Raw genomic sequence first — 16,272 nt, forward strand, 5'->3', positions numbered from 1 at the left:
ACAAATCAGAAATAGACTCACAGACATAGAAAACAAACTTATGGCTACTAAAGAGGAAAGGGGTTGGGGAGGGATAAATTAGGAGTTTGGGATTAACAGATACACACTACTATACATAAAATAGATGAGCAACAGGGACCTACTATATAACATTGGGAACTATATTCAATATCTTGTAATAATCCATAATGGGAAAGAATCTGAAAAGAAATATAACTGAATCACTTTGCTGTACACTGGAAACTAACACAACAGCGTAAATCAACTATTCTTCAATAAAAAAAAGAAACGCTCCTTTTCCTTTAAACTCGTATCTTTATCCTCTCTCAAAGGTAGAATTTTCTGTTTTATATACTGTTATATACTGAAATATGTACATGGGTCACTGTTGGCTCTTAGCTCCTTGAGGGCCAGAATGTCATTTTTCTTTATCACTTGTCCCTTTATCCAATCCCCCAGATGGTCAGTCCTTACAAAGCTAGTGTTCGTTGAATAAATTTGTATGGAACTTCCTATTTTATTAAAGTGTATTCACATCCGTCAGAGCAAATCTGGAAGGGAAGAACAAGCACTGTCTCAGTTGTATATATGAGAAAACTGAGGAACCGAGAAGATAAAAGTTTAACTGAAGACCTCTAAGCTGGTTTTGTGGAAAAGCTTGGGAGCAAAATCCTAGATCCCTAGAATTTCCTGCTGAAACCTGGAAATTAGTTGTATTACTGAAACCTGGAGAGTAGTTGATACCCAATCATTTGAGTTTAAAAATTGATTAACTATTTCACTGCGAATTTTCCTGTTCTGTGTCTGCCGTTACTGGTATCGTGTGATGACCTGCTCCTCACATAGTTAAGAATATTTAAAAGGAAATCCAGCTTAAGTGGGTTCTCCCTGGCGTGGGCATTTTAATTGTTGCTGGTGGTGTCTCTCTGTCTCTCCCTCCTTTCCTTTTTCTCTCTCTCTCTCGGACTCTCTGCATTTTGGTAGAGACAGTCTTTATAAAGGGAAGAGATGAGGTGGATTTCTGTTCCCTTTCTTAAAGGAAGACAAACGTCCCTCACCTTTAAAGGTCTAAGATTTTCCCCTTCCAATGACTACGACCTGGATGTACCTGGATTCAGGGCGGCAGAACTTTTGGGGTCTGAAGCGCGCTGACCTCCGGCTCTGCCCCCGCCTCTCGGCGCAGGCCCCGCCCCGGGGGGTGGAGCCGCCACCCCGCGGCCGCTTGATAATCCCCGAGCCGGACCCTGTGGGCGGTCCCCGGGCAGCTTGAGGGAGCGCGAGCTCGCTCGCCCCGTCCGGCCCCGCGCGCCGCCCGCAGCGCCTGCTCCCCTCGCCATGGCGGCGCCGTCGCGGCTCCTGATCCGCGGGGGGCGCGTGGTCAACGACGACTTCTCGCAGGTGGCGGACGTCCTGGTGGAGGACGGCGTGGTACGGGCGCTCGGGCGCGACCTGCTGCCGCCCGGGGGCGCGCCCTCGGGGCTGCGGGTCCTCGACGCAGCCGGCAAGCTGGTCCTGCCCGGCGGCATCGACACGCACACGCACATGCAGTTCCCCTTCATGGGCTCGCGGTCCATCGACGACTTCTACCAGGGCACCAAGGTACCGCCCTCGCCGGCTGCCCCGCGGTTCGGGGGTCGGGGGCCGGCCAGGCCAGCTCGCGTCTGCGCCGCGCGGAGAAGGGCTGAGAGGGCGGGAGCCGCAGGGACCCGAGCGGGACTGAGGCCCCACGCCGAGCTCCCTTCCTCCAGGTGCCCCTCCTCGGCGACATCAGCCCGGCTTTGGCCAAGACGCCCCCTATCCCCTCCTTGGATAATTTGACAAGTTTAAGGCAACCTATTATTCCCTTACCTTCATTTCTGTACAGTCCCCGCCAATCCCCTCCCCGCCATTTTCATTGGTGTTCTGTGGAAGTTCACAAGTCTTCCAAAATAACTGTAGACTTTTAAACAAATTTAAGTATAGTCAGTTTATAATGTTGCCTCAATTTCTGGTGCACAGCATAATGTTTCAGCCATACTTGTACATGCATATATTTGTTTTCATAGTCTTTCTCATTATAGATTACTACAAGATATTGAATATAGTTCCCTGTGCTATACAGTAGAAACTTGTTTATTTTATATATAGTACTTAGTATCTACAAATCTCGAACTCCCAATTTATCCCCCTGCCTATAGACTCTTGGTTAAGCCGGCACTAACAGCCATTTCTCCTCATCTTCCATCCCCAGCCAAAACCAAATGAGAAATCCATTCACCTAGTCGTTACTGCCTTGACTCAGAAATTAGCAGTGCACGGTGGGTGATGGGGATGAGCGCACCATGTCCACAATGTTTACTTCCACCGGCCAACAGGAAAAAAGAAAACAAAAACCCTGATGGCGTAGGAAGATCAGATCACAGATCGTCAGGTGAGGCAGGCTTGGGTTTCTCTAGACATAAAGGCCTAGAGGCTCAGTCTATGAGAATAACCTTAAATGTATCTCCAAAGCTCCAGAAAACAAGGTAGAAGATGAACAGGGCAGCCTTACAGGAACATAAAGTTAAAACTTCACATAGCTCTTCTGGTGAAGCCAAACCCGCACTCTCCTTGAGACTTGCGTTTGGGCTTCGGTGAGAGAAACGGCTCCTTCCAAAGTGCAAGTATTGAGATCTTCAAGGTCTAAGCTCTTACTCAGGGATATGCGGGTTTTTCCTAGCGGGCCACACCTTGATGCGTGTGAACAAATCAGGCTATTTAGTTCCGATACGGACTGTGCAAACTTTCAGAGCAGTTTTTACGATACATCGTTTAGCCTACCGATTTCTAACAGTTTTCCTCTCCCTACACCTCTGCTGCTCCACGTTCCCCAATCCTCTCTGATTGACCACAAAGTTTAATGGGAAAAAAGAACAATTTGATGCAGACAAATGGACCTGGGGTAGGCTGCTCACGCCAACATTTGCTAAGTTTCCTCCTAGTTACTAATTATCAACCTTTATCATCAGGGCAATGGTCAAAGTCTTTTGTAGCAAAGAGCTGTTTTGAAGAGCATTCATTTTTCTCTTTTGCTAAAATGTGAAATTTGCTAAATGTTAATGCATTTATTTTGACATTTTAAATACATTTATTAGCTATCAAGCAATACATGATTATAGAAAATTAGAAAAAATAATAGGAAAGCAGAAGGAAAAGTGTTACCTATAATCTCCCACTTAATGACAACCAGTGTTTTGGTGTATTGTTATGGTTTTAATATGCTTTATTTTACATTGAGGTTGCACTGCACATGTGTGTCTGAGTGTGTGTACTTGTATGTGATATTTTGTAACGTGTTGTATTCAGTTATAGTACTTGCACTTTCTATTATCATAGACTCATCATTAACCGAGTGCATTGCTGATGACAGGGCATTGCACTGACACCTGCATTCAGCAAGTAGGGAGCTGCTATTGCTACGGTGAGTCGCCAGGCTCACCAGCAGCATTTCTCCTTCATTATTTCCCTTTCTCTCATCAGGGTTCCAGATGAAGCACTCAAGAAGAAGGGTTGGAATGTTGGGGGAAGGGACATTCCTTCTCTTTCTTAAGATTATCTGTGCATACCCCAAGACCCTGGCAGGTGGTTCTTAGTTTTCTGTCTGTTCTTGTTCCATTCTGGGATTCCAGTGTGGAGGGACTCACAATTCCATACTTAGAAGGCAAGTTTTTGTAGCATATAATGTTGTCAGCATTTGGAAGAACTTATTCACAGGTTGAATCTCTAGGCATTTCTATACTTAAGTTGTCAAACATTTAACAAAAACATGTTTTTCATGAGCTTAGGATCACACGCAGAAAATGATATGCTTAGAGATAAGGTCAAAGATTTAGCAAAGACTAAGTTCAGGTTGAACATTAAACAGTACTTGCAAAAGGGCTAAATTGCAAAAGTCTACTTCAAAATTGGTTGGTTGGATCCCAGGAGATACCCACTTGATCTCCCCTATCCCCTAAACAGATGAGGCACCATAAAAGGGAACCAGACAAGTAAATACAGATAAACCTGAGTATTAAAGTATTGGCCTGAGTTCTGAAGGACGGGTATTATGGAGTTATTTTGCCTCCTTTTCCAGAGTCTTCCCAGTAATTCCCAAGGCAGTGCTGGTAGAGTTTCTGATTTGGGGAAACAGGGACAAAGAAGTCTTGTGCAAATGTTGGTCATATTATATGACTAAACTTGAAAAACATCTTATGAATGCTGTTAACTAACATTTACTTGGTCAAGTCCCTTCTGTATACTAGGCGCTGTGCTAAGCTGTGCATTGGCTTCCAACCATCCCAGGTACTGTTACCTGCTCTTTGCAATTGAGGAAACTGAAATATAAGTCACTTCCCCAAAGGTGCACACCTAGTAAGTGGCAGGGTGGCTCTTCAAATTCAGGACTACCTGACATCCCTAGAGCTCTTACCTACTTGATCGTTTTCCCTTCTGAAATGACTATTGAAAAAAGCATCTAATGTTTAGATTTGTCAGCGTGGCAGTAGGTGGATGAGAAAGTTGTGTAAGTAAAGTCCATGTTACTGTGCAATGTCTTTTCTCAAAGGCAGAGCAAAAGCATCCTTAAGAAATACAGTAGCCCCTCACCTTCCCAACGCTGGAGGCAGTTAAGATTGTCAAAGTAAACACTCATCACAGGGAGTAGGTTTGTGAGACATTTGTGCATGCATTTATAGCCACATCATCTCTAAGGGTGCAGAAATGGGTACCTTAAGTACAGAAAGCCATGGAGTAAGAATGATATATCATGCTTTCAGGAGATGGGCCCAAAAGGTTAGACCAATAGCTGTATACTTTCTGCAGGCACCAGGCTGATCATGTATAATATCTGACAAATAGAAGGGATAATGTTTGTGGTATTGTGTGTATTGATCACTAGGTTGTGATAGAGCCCAATTTAAAAAAATGAAATATAGGTCAACCAAAGGTTACATATTTTGGAAATCGAACTCATGCCAGAGGTTGGTTTAAATATTAGAATTGATTTACTTAATTACAGGTAAAAGCTTTCCATCTGATGTAACTAATGGAAATAACATTCTGCTTTAAAGAATCATATTTCATTTTGTTGGTCTATGCTAGATATACAGTGGTCTTCCAATAATTCAATATCTGAGAGGAAAGACAATGGGATTTTTTTTTATTCAAATAGGTATTGCAAATTAGATAAACTTGAAGGAATTATGACTTTGCTTTTAGTACATCCTGTGATAAGAGAGTGAATTACAAAAGCTCGGCCAGTTTTCAAATATATATATTTGTATTCAGACATATATGTAGCTTGAAGGGGGTGCACTCAACGTTAGAAACCTGGCAGCATCAGTAGCTGGCAAAAGGATTACTTTTTAAAAACTGGGAAAATGTGGAACATTTTTTTCTGTAAAGGATAAAAAGTCCTCAAAATTATCAAGAAAGAAAATTATACTTTGCTCTGAAACTTTTTGGTGAAATGCCATCGAGGTGATTACCTATAATAAGGCACTGGAAGGTGTATGATTAAGTACACATTTGTGGTTGTATTTATAGCCCTTCCTCACCTTGTAGAAGAGCTAAGATTCAGAAAACTTGGTTGCAGACCAAGTCCCTTTCTCTGTTGTTTGCCAGAGCTCCAGGATGGGTTTCAGAAGCTGTGGTGGGCCGACTGTGTGACCTTGGGCAAGTCAGTTCTTCTCTTGGGATTGTCGGCATTTCCTTATCTGTTAAGCAAGGCGATAGAACAACTTCGATTAAAAGATATGTTTTAAAGTAATGAAAAAATATGTACATATTCATCATTCAAGAAAATGCTAGAGCAGTGTAGTCGCTTAACATGTATTAGTTGAAGAAACTGCTTTCTTTTTAAAAAAAGGAAAATATGGAAGAGTACGAAGAAAAATAATACCTAAATGACCTATAATTTCAACATTTTGCCTTTAGCACTGTCAGATTTTTTTTCTTTTTGCGGGGCACATACACACATTTTTCCTTCTACTAAATTGTGCATGCCCTTTGGAATCAGCCTTGTTCTTTGAATCTTTCTGCACGACGTTCACTGCTGTCAGAGAACATGATTTCCGTGGCCTCTTGTTCTCTCCAAGGCTGAGTTCCAGATCATTCTCTCTGGTCTTGGTATCTCTTCCGCATCAGGCTTCCATTTCTGCCTCTCTGCGGATGTCCCGCACATCCTCAACTTGGATGTCCCTAAGGCACCTCAGGCTTCAGGTGCCCAAGTTTATCCTTCCCTGCAAGCCCTCCACCCATTTTTCATCCTGTTTCTCATTTTGTTCATGTTGGACATTTTGGTGGTTTCTAGCTTTTTTTTTTGCTTGTGCATAACAAAGCTGGGATGTAAATCACACTCAGATTCTTGATGACTGACCAAGAAATCACCCCTCCGGCCTGAGCCAGTGAGTGTTAGCTACATCTTAAAGAAGTTTAACACATACATCCAGATTGTGCTTCAGGTTGTGCTTCCACCAGCAATACATTCTAATTTCCATCTCACTGCATCCTAGCTGATTGTGGATATCGACTTAAAAAAAAATCTATGGCAATTTAATAGGAAAAACATAGAATTTCTTAATGTTTTTAAACGAGAATTTCTTTAATTGCTTGTGAGTCTGAGCTTTGAACGTTCTTGGGTTAATAGCCTGCATGTTCCAGCTGTGAGAGCATATAATTCGATGATTTCCTTCAGTGGCTGTTTACTGATTACAGAGTTTATTTTTGGACTAATCAGAGGGAGAAAATAAAACCATCTCAAAGATTAATTTGAAACCACTTGCTATTTAATAGGGCTTTGGCCCTATTGAGGGTGTATTATGTGTTAGGAACCCTTTCACTCAACTGTGCAGAATCTGGGGCTTGCCTTCCTTCTGTTAGTTTTCATACTTGAGTGCTCTGTGCTTCTCCCTTCCACTGCTGTTTCCTCCCTCATTTACCTGGATTGAGTGTTTTCAGCATCTGATGGAGGTGGTCAGGAATTAAGGTTTCCTTGCCGTTGCTGTCAGGAAGGAAGAACTTTTCCTCTAACCTCTTAGGTTTAGTGTTTGGGGACCTAAAAATTAAAATGACAAAAGACAGATTAGCAAGAGAAAAGATAGATTTTTTTTTAATGGAGGTACTGGGGATTGAACCCAGAGCCTCGTGCATGCTAAGCACCCGCGCTCTACCGCTGAGACATATCCCTCCCACCTCCTTTTTAATGGATTTTAATTTAAAAAAAACCCAAAACTATCAACTCATCTACAAAACAGAAACAGACTCGCAGACATAGTAAACAATTTTATGGTTACTGGAGAAAGGGGGTGGGAAGGGATAGATTTGGGAGTTTGAGATTTACAAATGTTAGCCTATATATATATATAAAAATAGATTTTTTTTAAGTTTCTTCTGTATAGCACAGGGAACTGTGTTCCATATCTTGTAATAACCTTTAATAAATTTTTTAAAGATAGATTTTTAAATTCATGTACATTCAGCACAAGTTCACAGAAAAACGTGATTTAAGGAGGCAGTTAGAGTTTTGGACTTCTAGATACAAACTATTGTATGTAAAATAGATAAACAACATGATTCTATTGTACAGCACAGGGAACTGTATTCAGTGCCTTACAAATGACCTATAATGAAAAAGAATATATATCTATGTATAACTAAATCACTATGCTGTGCACCAGAAACTAACACAACGTGGTAAATCAGCTATACTTCAATAAAAAAAGAATCTGGGGCTTCTGTACCACCTTAACAAGGGAAAAGGAGGGAGAGAAGGGCACTAATGGGAAAATAAATGACTTCTTAATAGGAGAAGCTGGTGTGGGGGAAGCGGATGGAAAGGACACTTATGGGAAAACAAATGACTTTTAGGAAAGACCAATGGGCTCTTAGGAGAATAGACGATGATGGGGTTTGATGACAAAGTCTATTTAGGTGTGGTACGGGCTTCTAGTCTCAGGTGGTAAGAATCATCTTCCTGGAAGGGGATTTATGACAATTGAATTCTTTTGAGAGGCTCTGCTCTCAGGCAGACAAGGGAATTCGGGGAGGGGGGATAAAAAGCTTATTCTCAAATGCCTTCAGTGCAAAATGATTTTTATGTCATAAAAACATATGCTGGAGCCCATCACTGCCCTCTAATATGGAATAACCCTAAGCTAAGGGATTTTCAAGCTGATGGTTAGGTTCCATTAATTCAGTCAGCAAATAGTTCTTGGAAACCCACTAAGTGCCAGGCACGCTAGCTGGGGTTTTTGAGATGAAAACCATGGTCTTTGTTCTCAAGGGCACACAGACTACAGGTATATGGGGCTCTAATTTATCTTGCTTTAATAATAAAGTATGTACCACGGACTTTTGGACTTGTAGACTTGACCCTTTGTGACTGTTTCAGAATGAACACTTGCAATCTGGCATTTTCCCTTGTGCTAAGTAACCAGTCATAATTGCTGGCATCACTGGGCTGTGTTTCTGATAAGTGGGCTTCAGCAACTGCCCAGAGCCTGCTACTCAACACCGCTGTGCGCTAATTCTTTTCACGTGTCAAGTAACAACTGAAGGAGGACACTTTAACTTTTCATTTACATTTCGTTGCATCTAACAGAAATTGCATGTTACAGTGATAGTCATGAGTTCCTGAGCCCTGAGGATCTGTTCACACTTAAAAGCTTAAAATAAAACAAACTGTAATCACTTTTTAAAACAGGACATTATTGGAGGCACAGATAGAGAAATGGACTATAATTCTGTTTTGTTAAAAGTCCTAATTAACACTGATTGGGTAACGTGCTTGGGACAGAACGGAGCATTCAGCTTTCAAATGTGGTCAGAGTCTGTATTCCATGAACATTTTCATAGAAGGATCTCAGAAACCACGTGGCCAGAACTGGCTATATTTTTTTGAAATGAAATCTCACATGAATATGCCCAGCTTTCCCACTTTGCTATTGGAAAAGTGAACCATCCTAATTATTGCATCTCATAATTTCTGGGGGAAATCCATTGGTCTCTCCTCCTTTATCCCTTAAACATGAAAGAATATGTAGGTATCAGGCACTGTAACAGGCACAGGGCATTTGGGGATGAAACTACATTAACTGAATCAGAATCTCTGGAGGACGGGATGGAAGTTCCCTTGGCCATGCCAGCGTGCAGTGAGGGCCAAGAGTCACTGGACTTGGTAGAGGAGGGGACTGGGAGAGAACGTGGGTGATACATCTCTCTGAGATGGAAAGGAACTCAGATCATGTAGGTCTTCATGGGCTGTATAATCATTGTTTTTCCTTTATCCTAAAAGCAGAGGGAAATCAACAGAAGATTAGAAGTGGCCAGCATGGCTGGGGGTGAGGTGACAATGAAGAGGCTACCTGCTCTAGCGCAGTCGGAAGATGAAGGTGGCACTGGGCAGTGCAGGTGCAGGGGCAGGAAGTGTGGAGACTCACGGAGTACGTAGGAGGCTGCCTGGCAGAGAGCACAGGGGACTTGTTGCTGATGGATTGGATTTGGTGATGTCGGGAAGAGAGGTAGACGTCAAGGGTGGCTCTCGAGTCTGTGGTTTGCCCAGTCGGATGGGTGATGGTGTGATTAATATTTCACACTTGGGGAGGCGAGGAGACCAGTGTGCAGAGGCCTTGTGGAGGACATCTTTACAAAACTGGATTTGCTTCTGGAGTTGGAACATAAATTGGGATCATGAAGTTTGTTTTCATAAGTCTTAGTGACTATGAGAAAGCTGAAAATTCAGCCAAGTGTTTTTCTCCCTAAGGCTCCAATGTATCATTGGATTTCTTTTTGTTTTGTTTGGGTTGAGCAGGTCCTGTGATACACTTTAGTGAAACAAAGTCACTTTTTCCAGGATGAACTTAGAAATGAAAATTCCGTGACCCCATAAAAAGGAAGAAAATGCTTGGGATGATTTCTTTTTTTAAAAAATTTTTTTCTTTTTAGGGAGAGGTAATTAGGTTTATTTATTTATTTATTTTTAATTTATTTAATGGAGGTCCTGGAGATTGAACCTGGCACCTTGTGCATTCCAAGCAGGCACTCTACCACTGAGTTAGAACCTCCCCTCCCCTTAGGTGCTTTCACTGACGATTTGCAACCTAATACATTCTTCAATACAATCTTGTGTTATGTGATATTATGACCCCCACTGTTGGTTAGAGTTTATCCCGATTTATGTTCTGTCACATTTGCACCTGAGACAGCACATCCTCTCCTCCCCTCAAAAGAAGATTTTAGATAAATTGGAAGGTTTTCAAGGGAGAACAGCTAAGGTAATTAGGAGTTGAAAGGATTGATTTATGAGCCAAGATTAGAGAAGGTAAATGCATTTTGTTTGGCTAACTGACAAATAAAAGTGGAGTGAACTCCATCAGCAGTAAACACAAAGGAAGCAGTTAGGTTTGGTATAAAAATGTGAAAGAACCTTTCACCCTTTACTGGTTCTGCCTCCCTTAACCTCTCTTCATTCTTCAAGTGTTGATCCTGGTGTACATTTTGTGAAGTGAATCCAGAAACATGCGATGTTAAAAACAGTTCAGTGGATGCTGAAAATATCCAGGGTAAACTAGGAAAGTGATGTTCTGATGAGCTGGTTTGCTGCATAATGTTAATTATCCCATGGATGATAGGTGTGTGCAGGCGAAGAAGCACTAACACAGGGCCCTTCCTTGTAACTCTTTTTGGGTCACGTTATTTCAGTGGCAGTTGTCGCAGTGATGAACATCACGTGAGCTTAATAAGATTGTGTTTCATTTCTGAATTTACAATTCATAGTTTGATGGGATTTGTTTTGTTTTGTATGGCTTTGGGTTTCTTAAGTTCTTGATTCATTTTATCAACCTATGCATTTCTCCAAGTAGTGATTCACTGAGGACCTGGGACAACAGGCTGGAAATCAAGTCACCCTAAATGGAAGATGGGATAAGCGGAAATGGCCTGCATGGGACTGAGGCCCAGAATAGGCTGAATATAAGACCTGCTTAAAGTTGTATTCTCCTCCAAGTGACCAATGAGAATTTACCTGCTGTGTGCCCCTGGACAGTCATTTGAGTCTCTGAGCCTCAGTATCCTCAAGTATAAAATAAGAAAAGCAATTTCTACCTCTCAGGGCTCTCGCAAGACTTCATTCAATGAGCTAATGTGTATAAGATGCTTAGCCCCAGGCTGGGCATTTGAACAAGCTCTTCCTTCAAGAGGCAGATACTTCCTGGGAGGGGCTGGTCTCCTTCACACCCGGAGGAGGGGGATCTGCTCTAACTGGGATTGCAGAACTGCAGCCCTGGCACAGGGCTCCCTGGATCCAGTGGAAAGAAGGGAACGTTTCAGACCTTGGAATAAAATTCAGGGATTTGAGATAACTTGGGCAGCCAAAGGACCCTGGGTGACCAGAGAGAACCGAAGAGGCAGGAGAAAGAAGGGTTCACAGGAGGCTGGGGCACAGGTCATGTCTGGCCGCTGTTCGCCAGGGCCCAGGGTAGCAGCCAGGATCCCTGAGGCAAGTGGATGGATAACGACACCCCGATGATTTCGGAAAAGGCAGGTTCCGTTTTTTCATCCACCACCCACTCTAGCCCCAGCTGTCCTCTCCCAGGCACTACGGTTTTGCTAGATTTGTTCCCATTTTGAGGGCGGGGAGAAGGAGGAAGAGCAGGGAGGAGAAACAGAATTAGAAGAATCAAAAAAGTCAGGTGGCTGCTCCTTTCCTGCCCCTGGTTCATCAGGGAGGTGGAGCATTTGTGATGCATCCTTATTCATGAGCTTTCAAATTGTAGTCCCAGGAATTTCAATTTGCTGTAGTTTAAAAAAAAAAGTGCCCATTTGACCATCACATCTTCTGTCTCATAAGAAGCCCATCAAAGTCCATCTATTAATTTATATGGCATACATTGATTTATATCATATATATACATACGTATATATATTTGTGTCATATAATACGTAAAATTTTTATTTTTTCCCTCTTATAAAGGTTACGCTTTGTTATAGAAAATTTAGCAATGGAGGGGAAGGTATAACTCAAGTGGTAGAGCGCATGCTTAGCATGCATGAGATCCTGTATTCAATCCTTGGGACCTCCTCTAAAACTAAACTTAATTATCTCCCTTCCTACTCGCCCCACCAAAATTAAAAAATACAATAATAAGATAAATAAATAAAACATTTTTTTAAAAAGAAAAGAAAATTTAGCAATAACTGAAAAATAAAATTTAACTAGAGGAAAATTAAAACGACCTGTAAGCATGCCTCCCAGAAACAGCCACTGTAAATGTTCCATCCTGGCTCAGTAGTTTTGTTTCCTTGCTGAATGTTGGAATGTTCCAGAATGTGTTACTGTGGTTCGTGTTATCAAGTCTTACGTCTCTCTCTGTAGTCATTTCCAGTGACCTCAGGACCCCTCTGGCATCCTCTCCAAGCTGACTGCCACGTCTTTCTCCTGCCCTTGAGCACTCTTTAGCCTCAGGGCTGCATTTCTCTCCATCTGCAAATACCCAACGTGGACGTGTGCCCAAGCACCTCACACTCAGGGCGCTCTGCACAGAGATCATGCCCCTCTGAACGCCAGATCTACTGCCCACCTTCCGTCCCCTCGTCTGCCACCCTCTGTGTCACCCCACGCTCTCCTGTCACCCTGCAGAGAGCCACTGCCCTGCCTTCCTCTGGGAACCATCATTCCACATGTCCCAAGTCATCTTCTGTTTTAACTGAAGTGTAGTTGATTTACAGTACTACATTAGTTTCAGGTGTACAGCATAGTGATTCAGTATTTTTGCAAATTAACTCCATTATAGGTTATTGCAAGATAGTGGCTATAATTTCCTGTGCTCTACAGCATATCCTTCTAGGTTATCTATTTTATACTTAGTAGTTTGTATCTCTTCATCCTGTACCCCTAATTTGTCCCTCCCCCTTCCTTCTCTCCTTTGGTAACCGCAAGTTTCTTCTCTCTGTGAGTCTGTTCCTGTTCTGCATATACATTCTGCTCTTTCCCACTTTTCTGCCGATTCTTCCTCCCGGGCCTTTTTCTGCGCTTCCCCCTGTTGTTGGCTGTCCCTGAAAGCACAGGCCGTGCAGCCTGAGGGCCTGGTTCCAGCCCTACCCTTGCTGTTCGCTGGCTGTGAGCTTTGGGGGCTATTTAATGGTGCTGTTCTCAGTTTCCTCGACTCTAAAATGGAAGTAACAATACTACCTGCCGCAGAGCCGGTGAGGGGGTTAAAACACTTAGAATGTCAGAATAGTTCCTGGCACAGAATAAGCACGTACTGAAAGCTAGGTGTAATTATCCTTTAGCAACTTCACGTGGACGTCCTAATGCTGATTCAAATCCTAGCCTCCTCTGATCTGTTTCCCTCCTCTGAATTCCCAGGAGTCTTCTCCCTGCACCTCTTCTAGGGAGCACAGCAATTTTTACTTCCCTTTAGCAATTTCTATACTATATTAACTATGGAAATATACTTGCTTCTTGTTATTACACTGAGTATTTTACTGAGTATAATCGTTGGTGCACCTTTCTGTCTTCCCCCTAGACTATAAACACCTCAAGGGCAGAATCTTTGTCTGATTTTTTGTGTGTCCTTCCACCCCACTCACTCCATGTAATGGCTTATATGTGGTAGACTTTTTTGGTAATAATTATGTTAAGATGTAATTCACATGCAGTACCATTCATCTATTTAAAATGTACAGCTCAATGGTTTTTTAGTATATTCCCAGAGTTGTGCAACCATCCCTGCAATCAATTCTGGAATATTTTTCTGTCCCCGAAAAAAAGCCCCATACCCTTTAGCTATCACCCCAAATTTCCCCAGCACCACCCCGCCCCAGCCCCACAACCACTGTTCCACTTGCTGTCTCCATGGATTTGTCTCTTCTGGACCTTTCATATAGTGGGACCACATAATATGTGATTTTTTTTGTGATTGGCTTCTTTCACTTCTTGTCATGTTTTCAAGGTTCATCCAAGTTGTAGCATGTATCAGAACTTCATTCCTTGTTTTGGCCAAATGATATCCCATTGTATGACTGCAACACATTTTTTTATCCATTCGTCCGTAGATGGACATTTGGGTTGCTGCCACTTCTTGATCATTATGGAAGATGCTGCTCTGGATATTTGTGCACACGTCTTTGTGTGGACATGTTTTCATTTCCCCTGGGTGTCCACCCAGGAGGGGGGTTGCTGAGTCATATGGTAACTCTTGGAGGAACTGCCAACTATTTTCCCAAGTGGCTGCACCACTTGATTTATATTTCCATCAGCAGTATCTCAGCTTCCCCACATCCTGCATGCGATAAACTTTTAATATGGAGAGAATTGCTCTTTAAGCTTGATTTTCTGGTTCAGTAGACACTAAAAAAAGGACTTTCTTCTAACACTTAAATTAACAGCACTTTCTATTAGAACAATACCCTTCATCCTCAAGGGATATCCGTAGGAAGACGGTTTAGAAGGAAGAAGGTGGAAAGATTAATCTGCGTTCAAATAAAAATATGGAGCCAGAGGAATTTTTTCTGGTGTTGTCATTATACCAACAGGGATTTCTTAAGAGATGCAAATATGTACTGTTTTAGCATGAATAAGGCAACTGTTATCTAAAGATAGCGATCCAGTATAAAAAATGAGATTTTTGAGAGCAAAAAGTGTTGAACTGGAGCAAGTGACTTTAGGAAAAATAAGCAAGAACAAGGAGAGAGAATAGCGCTAGTGTAGCAGGGGGGACCTGGGAGCCCTCGGTGTGTCTGGGGGGCAGTGAGGGGAGGGGGTGGGGGCACAGACCTGGCGGAGAAGCTGGTGGCACTCCCTTCCTTGTTGTAACATGACCACGTTTTGGTGGTGAGATGAGCTTCCCTATGAAAAGTGGGAAAATGCCTAATTCTAAAGCAGTGATACAAAAGCTCATCACACATTATGAGGTGAACCTTATAAGCACTTACTATGAGTCAGACATGGTATTAAGCACTTTATATACATGACCTCAGTTTAATCCTCCTAACCATCCTATAGTTTAGGTTCCGTTACTGTCCTGAGTTTACAGGTAAGAAATCAAATGCACACAGAGGTGAAGAAATTGCTGTCTGCGCTCCCATGTTCATTGCGGGATTATCCACATTAGTCAAGATATGAAAATGAGTAACGTGTCCACCTATGAATGACTGGATGAAGGAAATGTGGTGCATATACACAATGGAATATTATTCAGAAAGAGGGAAATCCTGCCATTGGTGAGAACATGGATGGACCTTGAGGACATGATGCTAAGTGAAAAAAGTCAGACAGAGAAACCCAAATATGATATAATCTCACTTATATGTGGAATCTAAAAACTGAACTCAAAGAAACCAAGAGTAGAATGGTGGTTGCCAGGGCCTGGGGAAGGGGGAGTTGCTGATCAAAGGACACAGACTTCCAGTTGTAAGATGTTCTGTGTGTATGTTCTAGGAGTTTAATACAGAATGAGTAGAGTTAACAATACTGTACAAAGAAGGAATGAACAAACGAATTAAAATGGAAGGAAGGAGAGAAGGAAGAAGAGAAGGAAGGAAAGAAGGAAGGGAGGGAGGGAGGAAGGGAGGGAGGAGGGAAGGAAGGAAGGAAGGAATTAAGGAATTGCTCAGAATACCATAGCTGATAAGGGCCGAATCTGAGTTGTGCCTGGAACCAATACGCCTCTTTGGTTGGTGCCTTTAACCAGTGCACTAATATACCTCTGCCTTTGTTTTTTCTTTACCTACATTGTTTGAATATAGCAGTTAAAAATACACTTAATCGGGGGGAGGGTATAGCTCAAGTGATAGAGCACACGCTTTGCATGCAGGAGGTCCTGGGTTCAATCCCCAGTTACCTCCATTGGAAAAGAAAAAACAAACAAATAAATAAATAAACCTAATTACCTCCCCCTTGCAAAAAAAAAAAATTTTTTTTAAAAATATACTTAACCATCTCATAATCTTAGTTTAAATAAAATCAATTTCAATAATTAGTCAAAGACATTTGATTTAATAACTTAGTTTTTAATTCAGTCATAATATAACAGTGTAATATGCCAAGGAAGATAGAAGGATCAAGGCAGATCTTGCAGGGCCTTGTAGACCATGTGAAGAGGATTAAACGCTATTCCAGAGTCAGTGAGAAGCATTCAGTTTTAAGTCTTGGAGCCAAGGGGTCACATTTGTGCTTGGAAACATCCTTGTAGTTGCAGTAAGGGGTTTGTATTGAACAAAGTAGGAACAAAACTGGGGACATAAAGATCTAGATAAGGTTGACACTCCAAGACC

General features: G+C 42.2%; 1 protein-coding gene across 1 annotated transcript in view; it reads left to right on the plus strand.

Annotated features, from left to right (window-relative positions):
- Positions 1-1,286: 1,286 nt before the first annotated feature.
- The window catches only part of DPYS (dihydropyrimidinase), an 81,604-nt gene continuing 66,618 nt past the window's right edge, over positions 1,287-16,272 (plus strand). Inside the window, exon 1 of the mRNA XM_031439474.2 lies at positions 1,287-1,599. Within this exon, the coding sequence (XP_031295334.1) occupies positions 1,336-1,599 (264 nt within the window). The 5' untranslated portion in view covers positions 1,287-1,335. The remainder of the gene's footprint in view (positions 1,600-16,272) is intronic.

The sequence above is a fragment of the Camelus dromedarius genome, chromosome 20, assembly GCF_036321535.1.
Source record: "Camelus dromedarius isolate mCamDro1 chromosome 20, mCamDro1.pat, whole genome shotgun sequence".
Classification (NCBI taxonomy): domain Eukaryota; kingdom Metazoa; phylum Chordata; class Mammalia; order Artiodactyla; family Camelidae; genus Camelus; species Camelus dromedarius.